The sequence below is a fragment of the Schistocerca americana genome, chromosome 1, assembly GCF_021461395.2.
Source record: "Schistocerca americana isolate TAMUIC-IGC-003095 chromosome 1, iqSchAmer2.1, whole genome shotgun sequence".
Classification (NCBI taxonomy): domain Eukaryota; kingdom Metazoa; phylum Arthropoda; class Insecta; order Orthoptera; family Acrididae; genus Schistocerca; species Schistocerca americana.
The window spans coordinates 532,018,199-532,044,331 of record NC_060119.1 but is presented as its reverse complement, the minus strand read 5'-3'; the positions used below and the strand labels follow the sequence as shown (position 1 = coordinate 532,044,331).

General features: G+C 41.8%; 1 protein-coding gene across 1 annotated transcript in view; it reads right to left on the bottom strand.

The window, feature by feature from the left end:
- LOC124571522 (inter-alpha-trypsin inhibitor heavy chain H4-like) overlaps positions 1 to 26,133 on the bottom strand; it is a 174,595-nt gene that overhangs the window by 88,201 nt on the left and 60,261 nt on the right. The window contains exons 5-6 of the mRNA XM_047131118.1: positions 24,993 to 25,104; positions 19,522 to 19,682 (exon numbers count right to left, since the gene is read on the bottom strand). Coding sequence (XP_046987074.1) covers positions 19,522 to 19,682; positions 24,993 to 25,104 — 273 coding nt within the window. The remainder of the gene's footprint in view (positions 1 to 19,521; positions 19,683 to 24,992; positions 25,105 to 26,133) is intronic.

Below are 26,133 nucleotides of genomic sequence, written 5' to 3'. Positions count from 1 at the left end.
ATTCAAGTCATTATTCACTTAAAATTTGTTATGTTGAATCTTGGAACATGAATGCATATTTAGTTAGTGAGTTATTTATACAAAAATGTAGATTCCTTTTTTAAAAAACTAGAGATAAATATTTATGAAGATGAAGATTTTTTTAATCATTTTATAATGAAATAAACAAAACTAAGTCAAAATCATACAATTTACACACTTTCACTTAAAATTTGTTGTTCAGTGTTATCGGTGGTTAGTGGTTTCACATAAGCATGAAACATGCTTATTTTATTACTTACAAGATCCCATTGCAAGGTAAAAGTGAAACGAAAATCTATCAAAAATACGCCACGCTTCTCATTATATGTCAATTAATGCATCGACGTGTACACTGAGAGGACGGAAGTCATCGGATATCGATATGCACATATACATAAGTAGGAGGACACAGCTGCCGCGAACACAGGTTTGATATCAAGTTGATATCAAATTAATTAATTGTTAATTAATTACCCCCTCCAGATGACGTTATGGGTTTCCGCATCCATCGCGCCCCCTCCCCTCCCCACCTCAATCCCTCCCCCTCTGCCATCTGCCCTACTGGCAGAAATTTCGAATTTCGGCGGGAACTTCCAATTTTGGCGGGAAAATAAAAACATGGTCGGAATTTTAAAAAATGACAGGTATTTCTTTGTCCGAAGGCTGTGCTGAAGTCAAACCCCCACCTCAAATCTGGGAATTGGAGGGAAATTCAAAATGACAGGTCCTTCTGGGTGGACAGTCGAAGTGGAGTCCCTTACACAGGGAAACGGTGAGCCTCTGTCCAAGTGCAGGACAGGAAGGTTAGGTTAGTGTACTTCATTTATTGCGGGTGGGAAACTGAAGCGAAGATCAGTCCTAATTATGTAATTAATCATGAAGATCGGTAATAATTGCACATTTATATGCATAACACCACAGTAGGAGCTCTTAAAATCACAACACAGTTGAAAAATTAACAGTGTCACGCAACTGGTGTTATTCTGCTGGAAAAAAATCACAGTACCACTCGAAATAGTAGCAGACGTTCTCAGAATAAAAAGTAGCTCTACGTAGGGTGATACCTTTACCTAGAAATCGAAATAAGTCTCTCTGCTCTGCTTGTAAATTGGAGGAAAAAAGGCTGGCGTGGAAGGCCCTATCTTTATATTCGGCAGGAAATGCGTTCAGCTGACGAGATTTTGATGTTCCACAGAGAGGAGTAAGTGTATTACTTGTAAGCATAGAGCTGCGAATTGTATCTATAGCCTCCTACACGAGGAATCGAAGGAAGTGATAATGGACGAGCGTAGGGGAATACTTTCCAGCAAATACTGGTCATGCAGTGGGATGGAATGACGATGCATATCAAAACTCAGAGACTTTTGCCTGCATTGGAGCTGTTCCTGTTTCTGAAGTGGCCGGTCAATCCACAGTGCAGGAGAAGACTTCGTGCGCCCACCGCCATGCCTTTTTACCGACCGTATGCATATTTCGCTGTTTGACATTGGAGTTGACTCCAGACGCCAGTGCATCACCACATGAGTCTTCAGATAAGTTCTTTGATGTGTCGTAGCCATACACGGAATTGTTTCAAGCTTAAAGTTTCCAATGTATCCATTATCTACACCTCTTGTTGAGTCTCGTCTAGGAACGAAAAGAGTGTTACTATACTTTTCACCATCGCGCTATCGAAAATGCACGCTTGTAGATCATTGAGAAGAGGGAAATCCTTAGGATTTTTTTGTAGGTTGGTGTATAAGACACGCATATATCCTCATACAAAATCAAATAACACATGGGTATGTCTGCAATGTGACCATATACATGGAAAACTATAGCAAAAAATACGAAAGATGACATACAATCGGTAAAAATCGAAGAAAAACTAGTATACACTCAGTTCCACAAGAAAGTGTAAGGCATAATTTTAAATGTAACGTCTGTAGCGACATCTCTGATAGTCGTCTCGCATCTGTAATCAATGCACTTTTGCACAGTGTATAGATAAACAGTGAGAGTTGAATGTTTTGCTTTGTTGGTTGCAGTTTAAAATGAGTGCAAAATATCTGAAGCGTCACTTATTTATTTTTATATTTACATATTTATCAAAAATGCCTTATGAGGTCTTTTAAGAAGCCATTTGGTTCGATCGAGGAAAACTGGGTGCTTCAAGAAAGATTTGAAACATTGCTGCATGGAAACAAGACAATGAGGTGTCCACAATGGATTGGCCTGCAATGTCTCCTAATGCTTATCCGATCGAAAACGTTTGGTCGTACATTAGGATGAAGCATGAAGGAAAGCCAATACATACTTTGAAATTGCTGTCGTATCAAATCAGGACAATATGGGGGTCGTTACCGAGAGAACACGCAGAAAATCTGATGAAAAGCATGCCAAAAAGGTACCAACCTATAATCGATCATGGCAACGATTGGATTAACTACTACATAATTGTGCAATTAGCAATAAAGTGTATTTTCATGTAAACATACATTTATAATAGTGTGTTTTATTTCATACAGATAACGGCGTACACTTACTTGTGGAACTGACTGTAATTACAACAGATTGATGGGAAACACGTAAAGTTGAGGGATATACGACGATGTATGTAAAACCGTGAAAACCTAGCAATATTAGGTAACTTGACTGAGAATACATAAAATTAGAGAAGAAATACCATGAAATATGATGAACTGTGGTGGGCTGCGGGTACCTGGACACTCAAGATCGATAAAGGCTGAAAAATTATGCTTTGTCTGCATTCTGTTTTCATTTCTCCCTCCCCATGAAAACTACGTGGGTTTACGTAATACGTACTTCAACAATAGAAGCGCTATATTAAAGCAGGCAAAGCGTAAGTATTCCAATCCAGGACAGTGTTCTCACACATGCAGTTGCGTATAGATATTACCGAATTAGGGTTCGTTCTCATAAGCAATGTCATTCCATAAGTATTAAGGAGTGGAATCAATGCACTTAACAGACTTAGGCTCTCTGTAGGAGAGTGGACTGATGTCACATATATCAGCTTTAATAGCGTGAAGGGATGTCGGGGGGGGGGGGGGGGGAGGAGGGAGAGAGTGTACTCGAGAGACGTGGTGGTAGCATGAAATTGCTATACTATCCTACACATGAGTAAAAGTACCTAAATTATCCTACACATGAGCAAAACTACCTAACATCAGACCGTGATATCTGTGTGCAAGAGGAAGGCTATCAGGGCCGTGGTGTTGCTACCGTAAGCAGCAATAAGACTTTTACATCTCCTCTGGCTGCTCATCATGGTGTTTAATCCATCGTAAGAAGTCGCTGTTTCTTCGCGTGCATTTTCATGCAGCAGGGCGCGGTTGGTAATTGAATGTGTAAGCTAACGAAAATATTCATGACGTTTTTCCTCGTTCTGTTTTTTAGTGAGGGATGGCCGTATCTGTCAAAACTGCTACTACTACCGCTACTACGTGTGTTACCTAAGAGATAGAACAGCAGTCTCCCAACTTCTAGTATAAACAAATCTGTCAGCGGATATACACTAACAGTACCTTCATATTGAGGAACAGCTCGATCACTTCCTAGGAACCAGAATACTGTAGAAGGAAGTAGTTTTATCATTTTAAAGTTTTTAATCATAGTGATTGAAACAGAAAACTTGCAGGGCAGTTATATGTCAGATGTTTGACGTATATGTCCTGCATTAGAGTATTAAGAGCACTGTATTCCGCACGACTAATACTTGGAAACCATACGGCTTGTAAGATTATAGAGTTTTTAAGTGCAAAACCGTTTAGTCTTAGGAGTGTGAGTGTTTATGTTCTATAATCAATTCTCTCTTGCCGGTTCCTTCTTGGTACTGACTCTAGAAACTAGAATCATACTGAGAATTTATCAATTCATTGTGGAACCTAGAAATGATTGTGTTTTTCCCGGCATGTGAGTAGACTGTGTGAAACAGGCTGTTCTGTGATGACCAAATTCCTTACGAAACTACAACACAAGAATCTGCTGCTATTACGAATGATGGTATGCTGGGTGTGGTCTTCCTCTTCAACGACGGGTGACAGAAACTTAACACACAGGTCAGCAGAGGTGAGTTATGGAGCAAACATGTCACATGGCAGCACGCAGATGGTATTTATTTCCGGGTGTTGGTGGAATCTTATAAGGTTCTCCACTATGTGACGTAAGGAGGTTCTATTACAAGACACTCTCACAACTTGTTTTTTTTTACGTTTCGTAAATACCATGTGATATAACACTGCATTGATGAAACTGGACCCACTTTAGTGTACAAAAGAACAATGTGCTCTTGAATTACAGCTTGTGGTTGCCGAACGTAAAATAAGTGCGTTTTCCCGACATGTGAACAGATAGCGTGAAAGGCTGTATTCTGTAATGTAGTTTCACGTGTCTCAAATATTTGTAACACCAACATGCATGACAGTTGATTTGCGTAAAATGTTTCAACCTCCAGCCATTTGGAGCTCCGTCATGCATAAACCACACGTTCCTTTTTAACCGTGTGTCATATCACCACAACACTCTCAAGTCTACAATACACCGATAAAGGATGCTAACTCCTTGAGATGTACGCACCTGGAGAGGTCTTGTTCACTTGGATAGGTGCCGTAAGTAAGACTGATGTTGGTTGGTTGGTTGGTTGCTTTGGGGAAGGAGACCAGACAGCGTGGTCATCGGTCTCATCGGATTAGGGAAGGATGGGGAAGGGATTCGGCCGTGCCCTTTCAGGGGAACCATCCCGGCATTTGCCTGGAGTGATTTAGGGAAATCACGGAAAACCTAAATCAGGATGGCCGGACGCGGGATTGAACCGTCGTCCTTCCGAATGCGAGTCCAGTGTCTAACCACTGCGCCACCTGGCTCGGTAAGACTGATGTGGAACAGTCTTCGGTGAACAGCGGTTGTGGAATCAGCTCGCTCTGTTCCTTCATGAGAAGTGGATTGTAGTGGGTATAGTACCCTCCTACTATTGTTCAGTTGCAAATGAAATCGATAACAGTGTTACAGGAAGGGTTGGTCAATGACAATTCAATGAGCTGTTTCAATCTCCGACTTTATCGTATGGATGCGAGAATAATCTCTGACTCCCTTCCACAAGATGTTCAGTCTTAATCGTAAATTGCACACCACAATCGATGCGCCAGAAATATGTAGATAAGCTGACTGCTTCGGTATAGGACGCAGTTTGGTATACTTCGGTGTATAAGGCCGAATTGACGTACTGCATAGTCATCTGTCTACATTTGCAGTCTAGTATATGTTACTTGCATAGTAGTGGAGGGGTGGTTTAGCGATGATACCGAAACTGGGAAGAATTCTGCTGTGTCATTGGCTGGCACTGAAATTACGGAAAAATTGGAGAAATCGCTAAAACTGATCGCGCTATCAACTGTGGTGCATATTACAGTACTTCATCCTATGTCGGTGGTATCTTTTCCGTCTCATCCGTTTACTGGTACGCTGATGGTTATCACATGACGATTGACTGACACCATTACTTTGGAGAGCCCTGGTGGAACACTAGACATCTGCTGCCTGTCGCTGTGGAACACAGCTTCAGACAGCTGTTTGGAGACGTTCCTCAATGCTGCAGATTGTCCTGTTTCCATATCCTGATATACCAGCCATATTTTTTTCGCCGATAAGACAACATAACCTCTCTTTTTATTTCCACTGCCCGACGCGTGTTGTGAACAGGACCGTCCGGGAAAGGTCAACACTGGAACAGTGATCGTGTACATATCTCTAATATGAGCATGTAGTTCTTTTAGCTCTTCAAGACGGAACATCTGCATATCTGTTACCTGTCGTTGTAACAAAAGAATCATCTGTTGCAAGTGATAGCCAGCTGGATATGGTCTTTCTTGCACTGGTAACAAAGTTTTACAATGCAATAAACACATGTAGGTCCATGAAAGCGAGTTACTGAGCTTGATGACAGTATTCGTTTTTCGATATTTCGGAATACAGATGCAGTAAAATGTTTTAGGGTGACGTTAGGAGATTCTATTACAAAGAGAGGTGTGGCTGGTTAAAGTTTGGATGTAGATAGTTTATATTTTTTTTACCTATTCTATATGATACAAAATAACGAAGAGAAATGCTGTTGAACGTAATTAATGACTGTTTAGATGCTGATCTGTATCAGAATTTCATGTATCTGAAATGAATGCAACGCCCCCGTGCATAACAGTTTACAATTTGAACATGCAGAATGCTCTCAAACTATATCGATTTTGCCTATAAAACTGATAGAAATAGATTGTATCTACTCTTGTGAAATCATCACTGTTTTTATTATTTTCATCATGATTGTGGTTTCAAAATATGTATTACCACAAGTACTTGGTTATTTCATACTTAATAACCTCTAATTATAAAGCAGCCACCACTTGAATTATAGCCCATTGTGGAACCTAGAAATGATAGTGTATTTCCTGACACGTGAGTAGACTGTGTGAAACGGGCTGTTCTGTGGTGACCAAATTCCTTACGAAACTACAACACAAGAATCTGCTGAAATGGCGAATGATGGTATGCTGGGTGTGGCCTTCCTCTTCAACGACGAGCGACAGAAATTTTACACACAGGTCAGCAGAGGTGAGTTATGCAGCAAACATGTCAGATGGCAGCACGCAGATGGTATTTATTTCCGACGTGTCCGTGGAATCTTATATGGTTCTCAACTATGTGACGGAAAGAGGTTCTATTACAAGACATAACCTCACAACTTGTTTTTTCCGTTTCACAAATGCCATGTGATACATCATTGCATTGACGAAACGGGGGTTCGAGTCCTCCCTCGGGCATGGGTGTGTGTGTTTGTCCTTAGGGTAATTTAGGTTAAGTAGTGTGCAAGGTTAGGGACTGATGACCTTAGCAGTTAAGTCCCATACGATTTCACACACATTTTAACATTTGAACATTGACGAAACGGGACCCGCCATAGTGTACAAAACAACAGTGTCTTGAATTACAGCTTGCTGTTGCCGAACGTAAAATTATTGTGTTTTTTTCCGACAAGTGAACAGATAGCGTGAAAGGCTGTATTCTGTAATGTTGTTTCACATGTCTGAAATATTTGTAATACCAACATGTATGACAGTTTATTTACGAACACTGATTTGAACGCCAGGGACCCCCTCAAAATTTTGTCCACAAACTGAAACAAATCAGTTAACATAGATGTTTTGTTAATTATATGTCTTTTTCCTTTGGAGTTCAAATTCTCTCTTTTTGTTAACTCGAATGAAAGTTTCCAATTAACAAGGACATTCAACCGTGATCGGTAGCTTCAGCAGAAAAATAGTGGAAGTTTCTTCTATTTTACATAGGGTGGACATGTATAGGAGATTTGAGATAAGTTAATACGTCTGTCAGATGTCTTGCGATAGAGTTCCGACCTCTGCATCTGTAATCGACAACAGTGCTGTAATTTTTTTGTTTTTTGTTTTCACGTCAGTGGATGTCACAAAATAACTGGGGGCGGAGGGTGGAAGAGAGAGAGGGGGGGGGGGGGGGAGGGGAGATGTGAACTGCATCCTGCAGTCGAACATCAAATTATACCGATTTTGATCGTCAGAATAAAGGAAAATAGACTGCGCCTATTTTTTTCTTTTTTAGGTGCTCGCTTATAAGAGGTGCGTTGACGTTAAATACAATTGTTACATTGAAACGTTTTCTGTCTCAGAACGGTGTGTGCTTACGGAGGCCACTGCTGGTGGTGTGAGGTGGGGTGTGTCTCATAGGATGCCACAGCTGCACTTTTAGACGAACAACAAGCAGTCGTCTCTACTCAGGAGAGCAGTCATTTACCTCACTTTGTTCTGTGCCCGCTGGTGTCACTGTCTATTGTGTATGTGTAGCATTTGTCGGCATTTGGAGCACTGGCAGCCCAACCATGTTCTTGGCTGGAGACAGTGCCTCTAGGTTGGCTGAAGACATTGCTCTCAGCCATGGCAATCAGCAGCGGATTGTGGATGGCGGTGGTGGGCGGCAGTGGATATCATAAAAAGTGTTCTAGAGGGTTCTCCGGAATTTCATTGTTCCAGCAGTCTTTCTGAGCAATTCGTTTAATGACTTGCATGAAGTGACCTGTTCTAGAGTCTTTTGTTCATCTGTGACTAATTTCTATTGACCAGAGACAGTGTGTCACTGCCACTCTTTGTGTACAATCAGCAACAGGATAGAACAGGACTGCATCCTTACCTACGGCGAGGGGAGGGAGGGATGAGGGGTGGTAGGAGGGGAAGTAATACTAGCTCTAAGCTGGTTAGTCCATGATCGCACATTGAGGAGAACATACGTGCAGCTGCCATCTATCTCTTCTGGTGCGATCTTTTAGGGTTGGTGTTTGCGGTAGTTGTTTTATTACAATGATTTTTCTCAATCCCCAGTACATGTGTTGCATTATGACCCATTGTTTATGAGTTGTGGTCTCATTTTATGATGACAATTTGGATGTGTAATTTGAACAGAGAAGCATTTTCCATGAGTTGTGGTAGTGTGTATTGGTTTTTCTACACTTGAGTGATGGTTTTTTGCCTTGTCTCTTCTTCCTATGTATCAGTGTACAAGTTAGTCAGCAGCTATACCAAGGTGAACTCTCGACGGAGCAGTGGAAAAGATTGAAGTTCTCAAGAAATAGAGAGGGCACCGTTTATTTGAAGGATGATTGTCGAGTAGGGCATACAACAAAGCCGTGGAAGGCGGCTGTAGTGAACTCCAACGTCAAACAGCGAAACATGATCGGTAAAAAGGGATGACGGTGGGCGCGCGAAGTCGTCCCCTGTATTGTGGATTGACCGGCCACTTCAGAAACACAAACAGCAATTTAGTGCAGGCAATAGTCTCTGTGAGTTTTGATATGCATCTTCAGTCCATGCCTCTGCATACCGTTATTTGTTGAAAAGTATTCACCTTACGCTCGTCCATTATCACCTCCTTCAATTCCTCGTGTAGGAGGCTATAGACACAGTTCGCAACTGTATGATTACGGGTAACACACTTATTAAACTCCTCTCTGTCAAACACCAAAATCCCGTCAGTTGAACACATTTCCTGCCAAAAGTAAAGATAGTACTTTCCACTCCAGCCATCTTCCCATCAATTCCAAAGTGGAGCAGAGAGATTTATTTCAACCTATAGGTAAAGGGATCATCCTATGTAGAGTTACAATTTATTTTGAGTACATGTGCCACTAGTTTCGAGTGGTATTGTGAATTTTTTCCGGCAGGATAACACCAGTTGTATGACATTGTCAATTTTTGAGATATACTGCGATTTTAGGTGCTCCTTGTGTAGGGCTATGCATAGAGATGTGTAATTAAGACCGACAATTACGATTCATTACATAATTAGGACTGATCATTACTTCAGTTTCCCATCCAAAACAAATAAAGTACGTTAAACTAATCTGACTCTCCTGTAGCTGGACAGAAGCTTACCATTTCTTTGTGAAGGGAGGTGTGCTTGGGCTTCCTACCCAGAAGGACCAGGGTTCGAGTCCCAGAAAGGCACCTGCCATTTTCAATTTCCCGCCGATTCCCGAATTTGGGGTGGGAATATGACGTCAGCACAGCCTTGGGACAAAGAAGTACCTGCCATTTTTGAAATTCCCATCATGTTTTGATTTTCCCGCCAAAATTCGAAATTCCTGTCAATAAGAGAGGTTGGGGAGGGGAGGGAATGAGTGGGAGAGCCCATTTGTCGGCTGGGGAAAACCCAGAGCGTCATCTGGGGTTGAGGGGTAATTAATTGATCAATTAATTAATTCCCTTTATCAATTTGATATCAATTAGAAATCAAAACTTTGCTCGTGGCGCCTCTGTCGTACTACTCATAGATGGGGGTAGTACCGCTTATACAAGGCATAAAAGGGCAGTTTGTTGGCAGGGCTGTCATTTGTAATAAAGGGGATTCATTTGTAAAGGTTTCCGGCGTGATTTTGGATGCACGACTGGAACTAAAAGACTTTAAACGTGGAATGCTACTTGCAGCTAGACGATGGTAATAGTTAGGGAACTCAGTATTCAGTGATCCAAAGTTTGATGAAGGTGCCGAGAATACCATATTTCAGGCGTTACTTCTCATCACTGACAACATAGTGTTCGACGGTCTTCACTTAACGAACCAGAGCAGCGGCGTTTGCGTAATCAGTGCTAACAGACAAGCAACAATGCGTGGAATAACCGCAGAAATGATTGTGGGATATATAACAAACGTATCTCTTAGAACAGTGCGGCGAAATTTGGTGTCAATGGGCTATGGCAGCAGACGATGTACGAGAGTGCTTTTGCTAACAATACGACATCGCCTGTAGCGCCTCTCCTGAGCTCGTTCACCATACTGGTCAGACCCCAGACGACTGGTCAAATGAGCTCCGATTTGACGTGGTAAGAGCTGATGGCAGGGTTTGAATATGGCTCAGATCCATGAAGCCATGGAGCCAAGTTGTCAACAAGGCACTGTGAAAGCTGTTGGTGGCTCCATAATTGTGTGGGCTGTGTTTACATGGAATGTACTGGATCTTCTGGTCCAATTCAACCGATCATTGACTGGAAATGGTTACGTTTGGCTACTTGGAGGCCACCTGCAGCCATTCATGGACTTAACATTCCCCAGACCCAATTGTTCGCTATTGGTTTGATGAACATTCTGGACAACTGGAAGTAACGAATTGGCCACCCATATCATCCGACATGAATCTCATCGAACATTTGTGTGATATCGTCAGGAGATCAGTTCGTGCAGAAAATCCTGCACCGACAGCATCATCGTAATTACGGACGGCTGTAGAGGCAGCATGGCTGAATATTTCTGCAGAGGACTTCTACCGACTTCTTGAATCCATGGTAGTCGAGCTGCTGAAACACGCCGGATAGAAGGAGGTCCGCCTCTTTACTGGTATTTATCCCACGCTATTTGTTGTCTCAGTGTAAGCCTCCAAGAGATACCATCATAACTAAACAGGAGACTACGATCAACGTCCAGCTGCTAAAGGAATGGATACAGCAGTGGATTGAGGATCTGATCGATGTATGTTTATGTCCTGCTGTAAGCGAGTTTTTTTTCTGTTTAGGGTTGTTAACATAACGTGGGACTTTTTTATGAATGTAATACAAGTATGTTCTGCAACATTCGATGTATTTAAATTTCTGTGTGATTAGAGAACGACAGATGAAAGAAATATGTGGCGATTTCCAAGTGTGTGCTTAGGTAGGACCCTGAGAGGATAGCTTTAACTATGAGTCTGAAACGAGCAGCAATAAAATTCATGTTCTTCCTTCTAACAAATATTTGGCTCTTTAGTTCCGAATATATCGCTATTATGTATGGTTAGACAGAAACCTAAGACGACATCTTAAATTGCTGTCATAAAGTCGACATAGTTGGTGGGGTTGTGGATATTGCATGTGACGTCAAAATGAAGTCAGGTTGCAGGGCGTTGTGAGATGTGTGCTACCAGTGAATTTTTCCTCACGAGTGGTTAAAGTAATAATGTATTACACTTGACTTCCTCTGAATAGCCAGAGTTTGTCAGGGCCTGTTCACGAATAGCGAAAAATCGTTTACGTGCACGGGATTATACTTTTGAAGTCCAGGCCTTGGTTGTGTGGCTCCCCCTGAGGCGATAATTACAACTAGAAGCCCTCAGGTTTCAAGGACTGATCGAACAACTATTTCCATAATAAATACGAGACCGACTGATAAGGAAATCACCAAATGCTAGCGGAAAGATCGCTGTGGTGACACTCTGCGTGTCATATCTAGATCATCTCAGACCCATGGCCGGGATGAGCCAATAAGGGCGTAGGCTGCCAAAGTTGAGTTTTATCGATATGCTCTGAAGAAAAGAACTTGCTGCTGGGTCCTGATTCTGTGTATTTTAGACATTCTGGAGGAAGGTGGTGATGTTTCTGTGCTTCATCTTCCTATTTGGTGCAAGTAGATAAGACTGCTGTGTGTTGCAAGCGCTAACAACGCGACCCATTTGCGATCCGTTCACAGTTCTCGTGTTACATCAAATAATGTTCACTCAAAGTAACTCCTCGTACCGCATATTTGATCTATCTGCTAAGGTGCTTTCCTTATTGCTTTGTGAGCTGTTGTAATCCACATGCCCATCTCGGTGGCGATATCCAGCTACAATTTTTCCGTCTGCGGACAAAAAAGACTTGGATATGTTTCTCCCTCCCCCCCCCCCCTCTCTCTCTCTCTCTCGTAAATCATTATGGATGTTATCAAGTGATAACATGATTTGAGAACTAGTGCACCAGTTCCACCTCTGAGCTAAACTCTACACGTGGGACTATCATTTCTGTACTATTTTTTTTAAACATTGTAAAATTTCTGTTCTCATAATTTTCATACACATATTTATTACAGTAGAAAATTTTCTCTATACACCGGGCATAGCCACTCGGCTTTCTTGATTCACATTGACACAAGATGGTTCAAATGGCTCTGAGCACTATGATACAAGATGGTCTCATGCCACCTAACACTTGCGATTTTTATTTTGAAAGTAAATCATCTCTTAAATTTGCAATGCACTTATCTGCCACCGTTTGTAAGATTTCTCAGCAATAGGGTAAGGAAGCTTGGTGCAGCTCATGAGATGCAGATTGCAATAGTATTTTGATAATTTTCAGATCCACCACAGCTTACCGTTTAGTAATTGCTGAGGTGATATTTATAACAGTTGGGAAACACATTTGCCATGCGCAAATCGAGCCTATATGTCAAGATTCATCAAACGTTTGGTCCTTGTTTAGGCAGCAAGTACATATAATGTTAAGGCGATGCTTTACACACAAAAAAAAAAAAAAAACAAGTTGCCCTTGCGAAGACACCACCATGTATATTACCTAAATTGTACAAGTCAGACTGCGTTGTCGAGGGTTCCATATTAGAAAATTAATTTTAAAAATTAGTGTGAAAATTGTTCAAAACTTGTTTGTAGTTGTACTTAAGGCTTTACAAGACGCAGACTTACAATGTAAATAAATTAATTTATGTTACAATTAATTGACCATACTGCTTAGAGAAGAAATGAAAGCAACATGTGAAGAGGGAGTGAGAAATCCTCAGCAATCATAAGCCCCTCACGGACACACTAGAAACAGTCCAGTCTCTAGTAAGCCCGTGAGGGGCACACAGGGAAACAGTATTTCCTGTATTACGCAAGGAAGATAACCACATTCTGGCCATGAGTGCTAAAGTCTTACATTATGAGAGTACTATTGTGCTGGCCTTTAATTTCTTCTTGAGCCACTGGCTGCTCACCGTACGGCGTAGTTGTACGTTATACCGAAATTCCACGGCCTTTCTTAGCCTCAGACCCACTGACATTCCAGATGTTCGCTACTGTAAGAATGCTAGACCTTCAGTTTCTACCATCTACACCACATGTTCACTTATTGATATTAATTACACGTAGTTTTTACAATTTCCGCCTTACCCTTAGGACTAACATGTGGCACCTGTCCATTGAGTTGTCCTATGCGAGTTTGTGCTAGTGAGATGTGCACTTAGATCGTAATTGCTGGGCAGATAACTCAAATAAATTAAATAACCTCTATCTGTTCCGCTATTCTGATGTAATGGAGGGACTAATTCTAATTAGGATGGCGTAATAGAAACCCACTTTGTAACAGTAATGTAGTTGCGCTTGTATCGAACTGCAGTCGAGAATTTGTAATAGTATTCGTAATTTGTAGCATAAATTGGTACGTACTGTGATGAACGCTTCGTGATAGTGGATATTTCTTTCCAGAAATATACACATAATTTGCAAACAATGAGAAGCTGAGTAGTTCCCAATGCTATTCAGATGCCGCGTGAGAATGGCTGTTCCGTTGTAAACTGGGGTGGGGCCAGGATAGAGGGAGAGGGAGTAACAGGAGGGAAACGATTCAGTGTAGAGATCTTAAATTTATATATAAAAATTTGATCTCAAGGCAGCAAGAGTCCGTAACTTAAGTACTGTGGTATCCACTATATTTGTCAGGATAGGAGTGCACAAGCAAACAAATGCGGAAACTGTAAAAATAGCGAGAAGGAAGCAGGAGAAGAGAAAGGAGCTTCAGAGAAGGTATAAAAAAAGAGGACTATGACAGTAATTCTGGTCTACAATGAGATATAAGTGGGAGGAAATTAACAGAATTTAATTGGGTAAGTAACGTTAATGACCCCCCCCCCCTCCCCCATAAACCACGGACCTTGCCGTTGGTGGGGAGGCTTGCGTGCTTCAGCGATACAGATAGCCGTACCGTAGGTACAACCACAACGGAGGGGTATCTGTTGAGAGGCCAGACAAACGCGTGGTTCCTGAAGAGGGGCAGCAGCCTTTTCAGTAGTTGCAAGGGCATCAATCTGGATAATTGACTGATCTGACCTTGTAACAATAACCAAAACGGCCTTGATGTGCTGGTACTGCGAACGGCTGAAAGAAAGGGGAAACTACGGCTGTAATTTTTCCCGAGGGCATGCAGATTTACTGTATGATTAAATGATGATGGCGTCCTCTTGGGTAAAATATTCCGGAGGTAAAATAGTCCCCCATTCGGATCTCCGGGCGGGGACTACTCAAGAGGATGTCGTTATCAGGAGAAAGAAAACTGGCGTTCTACGGATCGGAGCGTGGAATGTCAGATCCCTTAATCGGGCAGGTAGGTTAGAAAATTTAAAAAGGGAAATGGATAGGTTGAAGTTTGATATAGTGGGAATTAGCGAAGTTCGGTGGCAGGAGGAACAAGACTTTTGGTCAGGTGAATATAGGGTTATAAACACAAAGTCAAATAGGGGTAATGCAGGAGTAGGTTTAATAATGAACAGGAAAATAGGAATGCGGGTAAGCTACTACAAACAGCATAGTGAACGCATTATTGTGGCCAAAATAGATACGAAACCCACACCTACTACAGTAGTACAAGTTTACATGCCAACTAGCTCTGCAGATGAAGAAATTGAAGAAATGTACGATGAAATAAAAGAAATTATTCAGATAGTGAAGGGAGACGAAAATTTAATAGTCATGGGTGACTGGAATTCGAGTGTAGGAAAAGGAAGTGAAGGAAACGTAGTAGGTGAATATGGATTGGGGCTAAGAAATGAAAGAGGAAGCCACCTGGTAGAATTTTGCACAGAGCACAACTTAATCATAGCTAACACTTGGTTTAAGAATCATGATAGAAGGTTGTATACATGGTAGAACCCTGGAGACACTAAAAGGTATCAGATAGATTATATAATGGTAAGACAGAGATTTAGAAACCAGGTTTTAAATTGTAAGACATTTCCAGGGGCAGATCTGGACTCTGACCACAATCTGTTGGTTATGACCTGTAGATTAAAACTGAAGAAACTGCAAAAAGGTGGCAATTTAAGGAGATGGGACCTGGATAAACTGAAAGAACCAGAGGTTGTACAGAGTTTCAGGGAGAGCATAAGGGAACAATTGACAGGAATGGGGGAAAGAAATACAGTATAAGAAGAATGGGTAGCTTTGAGGGATGAAGTAGTGAAGGCAGCAGAGGATCAAGTAGGTAAAAAGACGAGGGCTAGTAGAAATCCTTGGGTAACAGAAGAAATATTGAATTTAATTGATGAAAGGAGAAAATATAAAAATGCAGTAAATGAAGCAGGCAAAAAGGAATACAAACGTCTCAAAAATGAGATCGACAGGAAGTGCAAAATGGCTAAGCAGGAATGGCTAGAGGACAAATGTAAGGATGTAGGGGCGTATATCACTAGGGGTAAGATAGATACTGCCTATAGGAAAATTAAAGAGACCTTTGGAGATAACCACTTGTATGAACATCAAGAGCTCAGATGGAAACCCAGTTCTAAGCAAAGAAGGGAAAGCAGAATGGTGGAAGGAGTATATAGAGGGTCTATACAAGGGCGATGCACTTGAGGACAATATTATGGAAATGGAAGTGGATGTAGATGAAGATGAAATGGGAGATACGATACTGCGTGAAGAATTTGACAGAGCACTGAAAGACCTGAGTCGAAACGAGGCCCCCGGAGTAGACAACATTCCATTGGAACTACTGACGGCCTTGGGAGAGCCAGTCCTGACAAAACTCTACCATCTGGCGAGCAAGATGTATGAAACAGGCGAAATACCCTCAGACTTCAAGAGGAATATAATAATTCCAATCCCAAAGAAAGCAGGTGTTGACAAATGTGAAAATTACCGAACAATCAGTTTAATAAGCCACAGCTGCAAAATACTAACACGAATTCTTTACAGACGAGTGGAAAAACTAATAGAAGCCGACCTCGGGGAAGATCAGTTTGGATTCCGTAGAAATACTGGAACACGTGAGGCAATACTGACCTTACGACTTATCTTAGAAGAAAGATTAAGGAAAGGCAAACCTACGTTTATAGCATTTGTAGACTTAGAGAAAGCTTTTGACAATGTTGACTGGAATACTCTCTTTCAAATAATAAGGTGGCAGGGGTAAAATACATGGAGCGAAAGGCTATTTACAATTCGTACAGAAACCAGATGGCAGTTATAAGAGTCGAGGGACATGAAAGGGAAGCAGTGGTTGGGAAGGGAGTAAGACAGGGTTGTAGCCTCTCCCCGATGTTATTCAATCTGTATATTGAGCAAGCAGTAAAGGAAACAAAAGAAAAATTCGGAGTAGGTATTAAAATCCATGGAGAAGAAATAAAAACGTTGAGTTTCGCCGATGACATTGTAATTCTGTCAGAGACAGCAAAGGACTTGGAAGAGCAGTTGAACGGAATGGATGGTGTCTTGAAGGGCGGATATAAGATGAACATCAACAAAAGCAAAACGAGGATAATGGAATGTAGTCGAATTAAGTCGGGTGATGTTGAGGGTATTAGATTAGGAAATTAGACACTTAAAGTAGTAAAGGAGTTTTGCTATTTGGGGAGCAAAATAACTTATGATGGTCGAAGTAGAGAGGATATAAAATGTAGACTGGCAATGGCAAGGAAAGCGTTTCTGAAGAAGAGAAATTTGTTAACATCGAGTATAGATTTAAGTGTCAGGAAGTCATTTCTGAAAGTATTTGTATGGAGTGTAGCCATGTATGGAAGTGAAACATGGACGGTAAATAGTTTGGACAAGACGAGAATAGAAGCTTTCGAAATGTGGTGCTACAGAAGAATGCTGAAGATTAGATGGGTAGATCACATAACTAATGAGGAAGTATTGAATAGGATTGGGGAGAAAAGAAGTTTGTGGCACAACTTGACCAGAAGAAGGGATCGGTTGGTAGGACATGTTCTGAGGCATCAAGGGATCACCAATTTAGTATTGGAGGGCAGCGTGGAGGGTAAAAATCGTAGGGGGAGACCAAGAGATGAATACACTAAGCAGATTCAGAAGGATGTAGGTTGCAGTAGGTACTGGGAGATGAAGAAGCTTGCACAGGATAGAGTAGCATGGAGAGCTGCATCAAACCAGTCTCAGGACTGAAGACCACAACAACAACAAGCGTTAATGAAAGTACTGTAAGATTTAGGTGTGTGCGATGGACTAATGAAGTTAAAACCATTATTAAAGTATAAGTAACTACCAGCGAAGCAAGTAACATCTGTTATCTGATGAAAGAAAAGTGGTAACAGTAATAATGGAACTCAAGCAACGTTGATGGTCTCGTCTTATTGAAGTGGAATGAAATGGTTAGAATTTTTTGCTCGTTTCTGTCATCAATAAACTGAAAAAGCCATGAGGAAACAGGATAACAAATAGAACACGCATAAAAATGTAAGGATATCACAGTTACCATTTCTGAACGCAGTGGGATGAATAAAGATTTGGAAGAAAGGAAAAAAAAAACAATTATACATAGGAACAGAGAAACGAGAATTATTACCTGTTGATCATATAAACGGTGGATGAGACTACTGAATTAAAAGCAAAATGTTAATACTAGGTGAAATATCAAAAGTGGTCGATACGAAGAAGAGAAAGGAAACAGACGATCAAAAACAGACGAAGCCTTGCTGAAACCATCAGAAGATTCAGACTTACAGAAACATTTGACTGGAACTAAGCGGTTAAATGGGTAAAATACTAAACAAAAGATCTGCTGATCAGTCATTGTGTGAAAGAGATAACCGCTGCTGTAAGTCCTAAAGCATCGGCGACTGTTTCATTTAACAGTGGGGAAAAAAGAAAAGAGATATTGATGGTGGTTATTTATACGAGGCAGTTAAATGAAACCGAGACAAATGGAAAAAAGTGAATAAACTGCTTATGAATTAAAATTTAGTATGCAAATTGCATGGGGAGAGATCGTTTTAAGGTGGATGCCTAAGGGCTTCCTAACGAAACTTCAGCAGCGTAGACGAAACGACAGGGACACCATCTGCGGGAAAGTAATGATGAATTTATTCTTTGACTGCAAGCGTCTGCTGCTCATTGGATCTCTGGAACACGGTGCCACAATTAAGGCACAACAGAACGTGGACACACTGCAAAAATTGAAGCACACCGTAAAGTGGAAACGCCCAGGAATGTTGACGGACGGCATCATTCTATTGCAGGATGACGCCTGCCCACGTGTTGCCAAGTGTGTTGCAACTACGCTGCAGAAGTTGGGCTGAGAAGCCGTTACACTTGAGACTACCGTATGTTTGGACTCCCAAAGAAATACATTAGTGGTCTTCGGTTTCCTTCCGGGCCGCGCGGGATTAGCCGAGCGGTCTCAGGCGCTGCAGCCATGGACTGTGCGGCTGATCCCGGCGGAGGTTCGAGTCCTCCTTCGGGCATGGGTGTGTATGTTTGTCCTTGGGATAATTTAGGTTAAGTAATGTGTAAGCTTAGTGACTGAAGACCTTAGCAGTAAAGTCCCATAAGATTTCACACACATTTGAACATTCGAGTCCGCACCTCGTGGTCGTGCGGTAGCGTTCTCGCTTCCCACGCCCGGGTTGCCGGGTTCGATTCCCGGCGGGGTTAGGGATTTTCTCTGCCTCGTGATGACTGGGTGTTGTGTGATGTCCTTAGGTTAGTTATGTTTAAGTAGTTCTAAGTTCTAGGGGACTGATGACCACAGATGTTAAGTCCCATTGTGCTCAGGGCCATTTGAACCACTTTTTTTGAACATTTGATTTCCTTCCGGGAAGAGGAGCACGCTTGGGTACAACTATTCGTAGTCAACTGCAAACATTTTTCCATGAAGGCATTGATCGTCTTGTCTCACAGTAGGATAAATGTATTAACAGTTATGATGATTACTTTTGAAATAATACACAGTTTATTTAAGTTTATTCCCTGTGCCCCGTTTTCATTTGACTGCCCCTTATATTTTGTGGAGTGCAGTCGGTATTAGGAGACTGACTCAGAGGAGAAACATCAGTCTGTCAAAATGAAAACAGCTTATCACCTAATGCTGTACGTGAGTTAGTGTATACAGTGGTACCTAAAACCAAACTGCATGACATCGCTAGATGACCCACTATATGTGATATACGGAAGAAGTAAGCAGAGGGGTGACTCACGAGTATCTGGTTGGGGCTGGCGGCGTGGTCGACGTCGTAGCGCACCAGCAGCTGTCCCTGCACGCCCTCCGCCCTCAGCGCCGCCTGCTCCTCCCTGCTGGGAGACCACCGCACCTCGGCTGTCGTGGCCGAAGGCCTCTCCATGTGCGCCAGAGGGTTAGCTGCGTGCAGGCATTACTATTTACAGTGATTCACAAGTGTACCGGTATCTCGATAGGATTAAGATCTTAGTTTTTTCCAGTACAAGGGGTTAGCTGGACATAAGAGTAGTGTATGTTACGGGAAGAATTTAACAATTCTGAATTTTTATAAGGTTTCAGAATTTCATCCATATGACGTCGAGACATCTTTGTCATGTCATTTAGGCTGACAACCAGACTGCCATCGTCAGATGTGTTTAGCAGTGAGAAACTCACCAGAAAACGGCCGAGATGCGAACTCGTCAACTTTGTTTCCTTCGCGGGCAAGTACTCTGCTATTAGGTAGAGATGAGGTACTGGCGGAAGTAAAGCTGTGAGGATGGCTCCTGGGTCGTGTTTGGGAAGCTCAGTCGGTAGAGCACTTGCCCGCGTTGGACAAAGTTTTTCTCCGGTAGTAAGATGACTAAAACCGAAATTACGAGACGAAAAAGTTTCGGACGCTGCACGTATCGCCGTCCTTATCTAGGCACAAATGGACTTTAAATATCGATTTATTTCACCCATACCGAGATGTGCGCTTGCCTGAATTGCAAAAAAAATGAAGTTTCTGTACGGAGTGAAAATCGAACCCTGCACGTGTCATATTTGTTGACTATACAGCAAGAGACGTTAACTATTGAATTCTTTCTCATCAGTAGCTAGGATTGCCATGATTGAGCCGTAAATGACATGATGAAAACTTTTATGCCTAAATGGCAGCCGAAACAGGCAACTGTCGTTATTTTTGACAACACGCGAAGGGATATTGAACTTGATAATAAATTTTCACCTGTAGTTTGATGCGCAAATACCAAAACATGAAACCAACCGAGGTGGCGCAGTGGTCAGCACACTGGACTCACATTCGGGAGGATGACGGTTCCAACGCGCGTCCGGCCATCCAGATTTAGGTTTTCCGTGATTTCCCTAAATCACTCCAGGCACATGCCGGGATGGTTCCTTTGAAAGGGCACAGCTGATTTCCTACCCCAACTGTCACTACTCTGATGGGACCGATGACCTCGCTGGTTGATCCCCTCCCCCAAACGAACCAACCAAAACATGAAGTGGTATGATGCAAATATTTGTGCCACCTTAGAAATCGCACCTAAACATGCTCCTCTCATAGATATCTTGTGGAGTTTGGAATTTTCGGGAAACGAGTACTCGCTTCGTCGATACATATAGTAATTGGAAACAACGCAACTATGGAACTGTATCGTCCCAAACGAGTCGAATCCTGTGAACGGGTAGATTTTAATACGAATCCCAGTGCAGCACCAGACGATATTCTACTTCGCGTTTTATTGCACTTCAAGGCAAGCTCTTTTCGGCTTACAAAAATGGTTCAAATGGCTCTGAGAACTATGGGACTTAACTTCTGAGGTCATCAGTCCCCTAGAACTTAGAACTAATTAAACCTAACTAACCTAAGGACATCACACACATCCATGCCCGAGCAGGATTCGAACCTGCGACCGTAGCGGTCGCGCGGTTCCAGACTGTAGCGCCTAGAACCGCTCGGCCACCCCGGCCGGCTTTCGGCTTACATATCAGCAAGACAATGACCGACCGTACATGGCGAGCGTTCCTGCAGCTTGCCTTCGTGCTTCACAATTTCTGCTTTGACCAGAAAGGTCGCCGGATGTCTCCCCAATTCATCAATCCCGGATTTCAACGATCTAACTCTCCAGTTGGGCAGAATTTGGCACGATATCCCTCAGGAAGATATCCAACAATTCTTTCATTCAATGAAAAGCCGAATAACTGCTTGCATAAGGGCCAGAGGTAGGCAAACGCGCTACTGACTTGCTCGATTTGTGAAGCTCTTTCTCTTGAATTAATCATCCAACTTTTCTGAATTTTGATCAGCTTTTCTTGTTTGCGCGGGGATATCCTCTCTGTCGATTTTCATCGATTTTCAGTTTCTTGGGTGTCTTTTTCAAACTATACCTCTACAGAGGTTTCCAATGATAGTCTAACGTGGTAGTTGGAGGTTATGTGGAGATTGGAAACGGCGCATGATTCCGGTTTAGTATTATGAATTTGGAACTTGCAGGGTAATCCGAGTCCGACGAAAAATTTTTCCTTCAGTAGTATAATTGCGTGACATAATGACACCGCTTGCTGCGACGCACCGGGACTGCCATGACGATAGTAGAGGATGGGCGACACTCCCCACCACGACCTCGAGTTAACCATGTAAGTGTCTGAAACGACTTGAAGAGGCTACAATGACACTTATTTAGTGTTCGACCGCCAGGCAGCGGTGAGTTCAAGACGGGAATACTGACAGAAGCAGTGAGTTGTGTTTGATCTCGAAACGCTTAGTTTGTTTCCTGAACTTCATACCACGTAAATCATTTGCTTTACCAGTATTAGACTTTTTCAACTTATTGCACGCTGATGTCAAGCGTGGGATCCCAAGTCTCCACATCTGTTTGTCGTTCTGGTTTTGCCTTATTTATATGATCCCCAAATATAGTTACTCGAGGGCAGATGAGACCTGGTATCAGGAGAGAAGCTGATGGGCGAGGGGCTATCCTGAAAACGTTATCACCATGGCAATAAGAGCGTATTGCAAGAACTACCGGCTCCCTAGGCAAGTGATAAGCTGCCGCTATGTGACGGAAAACATGCATTAGTTCCTGATTGTAACATTGCTGGAGGTTAGACAATTTGTCAGCTTTTTATCTCTTCTCTTACAGAGTTACAGCCTTCCAGAACAAGAATTATTAAAAGAATCTTAATTTCTCCATCCTGAGTCTTTTCGCAACCTTTATTTTTGTACTCCTAGATACGAAGAAAAAATTTAGGGGTGTGACGCTGCACCCTTGTTAAAACTTTACACAAAGACGATACAGAGTTTAGAAGTGCGTAATATCTTACTGATGGGTGATGTTTTGTGTAGGCTCCTGTTACAGATACTTTTAGATTATTTAGACCTTCGTTGAAAGGTAATTACAGTAATATGTGATTCATTTATGGTAGAGCAGTGAACAGTTTTGTAACGTTTGTCGTTGGTTTATTGTAACGTAAACACATGAGAGAGAAACTGATTATCATCGATATGTTCCGTCACATTAACTGGGACATCCGGAGGTTTTGGATTCCACGCCAACAGAAAACCACTAATTCAGTGATTAGGAGATGTCAATGTACACTTTAAGTGTACAAATAATTTTTATTAGTGGTTGTTCTATAAAGACCTAGAAAGGTTAGATTTAAGCGCACAAGATTAGGGCTGGTTTTCTAGCCAAGTTCCAGAGTGGGTTACTTAGTGAAATCAGCAGAGTGCAGACGAGTGTTCTCGTACAGTAATAACACCTAATGCATTATTCTTCGTCAGTTTTGTATATGGCCACTGCAAGATGCAAACTGCGATAGATACACATCTGGGATGAAGTTCGTAGTACAAAGCACCTTTTTTGTGCTACCAGATGCATCACGTTATATACACTCTGATCATTGCTTCAGTTATTTTTTAGGGCCAAACATCATTTTGTTTTTATGAAGATAGTACATAGTAGTTCAAATCCCAGTCTGATTTTGGTTTTCTTTTATTTCCTTAAGCCTAATAAAGCAAATTCTGGGATATTTCCTTTGAAAGAGCGCAGTCGGTTTCCTTCCCTATCCCTTATAACCCTAGCTTCTGCTTTGTGTCTAATGACCTCCTTGTCGACGGGACGTTTAACACTAATATCCTTTTTTCTATTTTACCCAACATTTTTCACCGAATGCAAGAGTCTTTCGAAGTTTAAATGCTCGTAATTCATCACATTTGTCACCACTTACCGTAGTGGTAAACTGTTGCTAAGTCCTTCTTCAAAGTTGTTGGACTTCTTGAACGTGGCGCGTAATTCACGTCGTTATTATCCTGCCTGAAATGAGAAAAATATTTCTGACGTGATTTCTTCGGTGCACTTTCCCCCACCAACAGCACAGGTATTTCCAGTTGCCTCCGCCATATGCAACTTTCTGTTAGGTCCGAAGAGAACCAAATGTCAGAAATGTTAGACTTTATCCGTTTAAAACTCCATTTGAAAGCTTAAACAAATGCGCAATATTCAACAAGGCACCGGAATAACGATTGTAGAACGTCAACCAAAAAATGCCACTAGAAAAATACTTTAACACCAACGTGCTTGAAAATAAATTTCCACGAACTTGCGCACCAGCCTACATTTTATCACCTAATTTTTGCCCTGGCAGATTACATACTTCAATATTCTTCGCATCATATGCTGCATGAGAAAAGGACACTACGCCCTCGCAACACTTCCCACAGAAATTTCCGCATCCCACGGTGTTGCCACTTTGTGCTGATGATGGTTATGTGATTTTATACAGTGATTACAAAATCAAGTCGAAAATACCCACTGGGTAGCAGAGGCAGCTGGAGAACGGCGATGGGGACGAACATGGGAATGAGTGTATTCAACAGACTGTGTCTGTTACGACTGCCATCGAGACAAAAGTTTTCATAACATCATTTAAGCTTCAAACAAGCCGCTCCTAGCTGCTGGTGAAAAAGAATTCAGTAGTTAACGTCATTTGTGTCTAGTGATCAGCGATGATATGTGCGGGGTTTGTGCCACAGTCAGTACAGAAATTTCGTAACGTCATTTGCAGTTGAGACCTGCTCACATATCAGTGCTGATGGAATAAACCGATATATAACGTCTACTTACGGCTATAAAACTACTGCGGCGTGTGCCGGTTTCGAATCCTGGTAAGGCAAAACTTTTTCGTCTCGTAATTTGAGTTTTAATAATCTTAGTGCCGATGGAAAAAATTCGGCATCTAATATTTATGGGGCTTAGTTAATTATCAGAACCAGTGCTTGGTTCGAATACCCGTGTAACACAAACCTTACGTCACGTAGTCGCAGGCACAGTCTGTCACTTGAGTTCGAAATCATATTTAAGATTTTTCTTGGTGATTTAACAGATACAATAGTTGGTGGAGTCCCAGTTACCAGGCCAGTACAAATTTTTTCAACTTGAAACGTACTTTTGAAATGTGTCATCTCTAACGTGTTTGCTGGTATTAATTTGGATCTTGATTGATAGCAATACAGAGCAATGTTCTCTTGCGGTCTCTTGTAGTCACCAATATGGCAAAAGCATTCAAGTCACTCGGATACTTCTGAACATGATAGCACATCTGAAAACACGTGAAACAGTAGGATGACGATGTTCCATATAGTGAGCTAAGGGAAGTGCAGAAGCTGTGTTTATGAGTGAGACATCAGGAAGTGTCTGAAGTATCGGAGAATCGCGATGTACTCACTAGAATTCTCTTCCTCTGAGACGTCGTTTCTCTGCTGCAAGCTGGGGACTTCAAGCAGAGTGATATCGCTCGTCTCGTTGATGTGCACTTCCACCAATAAATCGTTCACGATCTGTAGAGGAAAAATAAAGTTATAAGATAGTCTTAATTACGTCAAGCCTACATATTTTATAGTATTTTCATATTTAAAGAAAGTTTTTGACACTGAGAACTGGAAAACACACTTAGAAATTCTGAGGGCAGCAGGGATAAAATAGAGGGAACGACTTCTACAGAAATGAGACGGCTGTTATATGAGTCAGAGGGCATGAAAGGTAGGCAGAAGTTGAGAAGGGAGTTAGACGGGGTTGTAGCCTATCCTTGACTAAGACGAGTCAGTAAATTGTGAAGACAGTAAAGGACCCAAAGAGAAACTTGGAAAGCACATTAAAGACAAGGTAGAAGAAATGATAACTTCAATATTTGCCGATGACATAATTTTGTCAGAGAAGACGAAGGAATTGGCAGCTCATTTGAACAGACTGTGTAGAGGTTTATATTAGACGAATATTAGCAGAAATAAAAACAAGCGCAATGAAATTAAATCAGGCTATGCTGAGAGAAGAGATGTTAGGAAATCAGACACTGAAAGTTGAAGATGAATTTTATTGTTAGGGAAGGAAAATAAGTCCCGATGACCGAAGTAGAAAGGGTACAAAATGCAGACTGGTAATAGCAAGAAAAGCACTGCTCAAAAAGATGAATTTGTTAATATCGAATATAAATCCAAATGCTAGAAAATCTATCCTGGAGGAACTTATCATTTTCTTTTCGACCAGGCCCGCAGCATAGAATATGTCATAATGGCATTTTATAATGAATAATTCCAGGCGAGTTGCAGTTACTTTAATTATAGTGCTTCTTCCTTACTACAAACTTGTTTCGGCTACAGCGCTATTCTCACATAAACCTGTAGATGCTGATGAGTCTACTTACGTCTGCAAAAGTTGTACATAAAGGTTAGTTTATGTATACACGTGGTCTAGGGGTAGCGTCTTTGATTCATAACCAACTACGTCTTCGGTTCCGGGTTCGATCCACGCCACTGCCTAAATTTTGATAAATAACCAGCATTGGCGGCCGAAGACTTCCGGCATAAGAA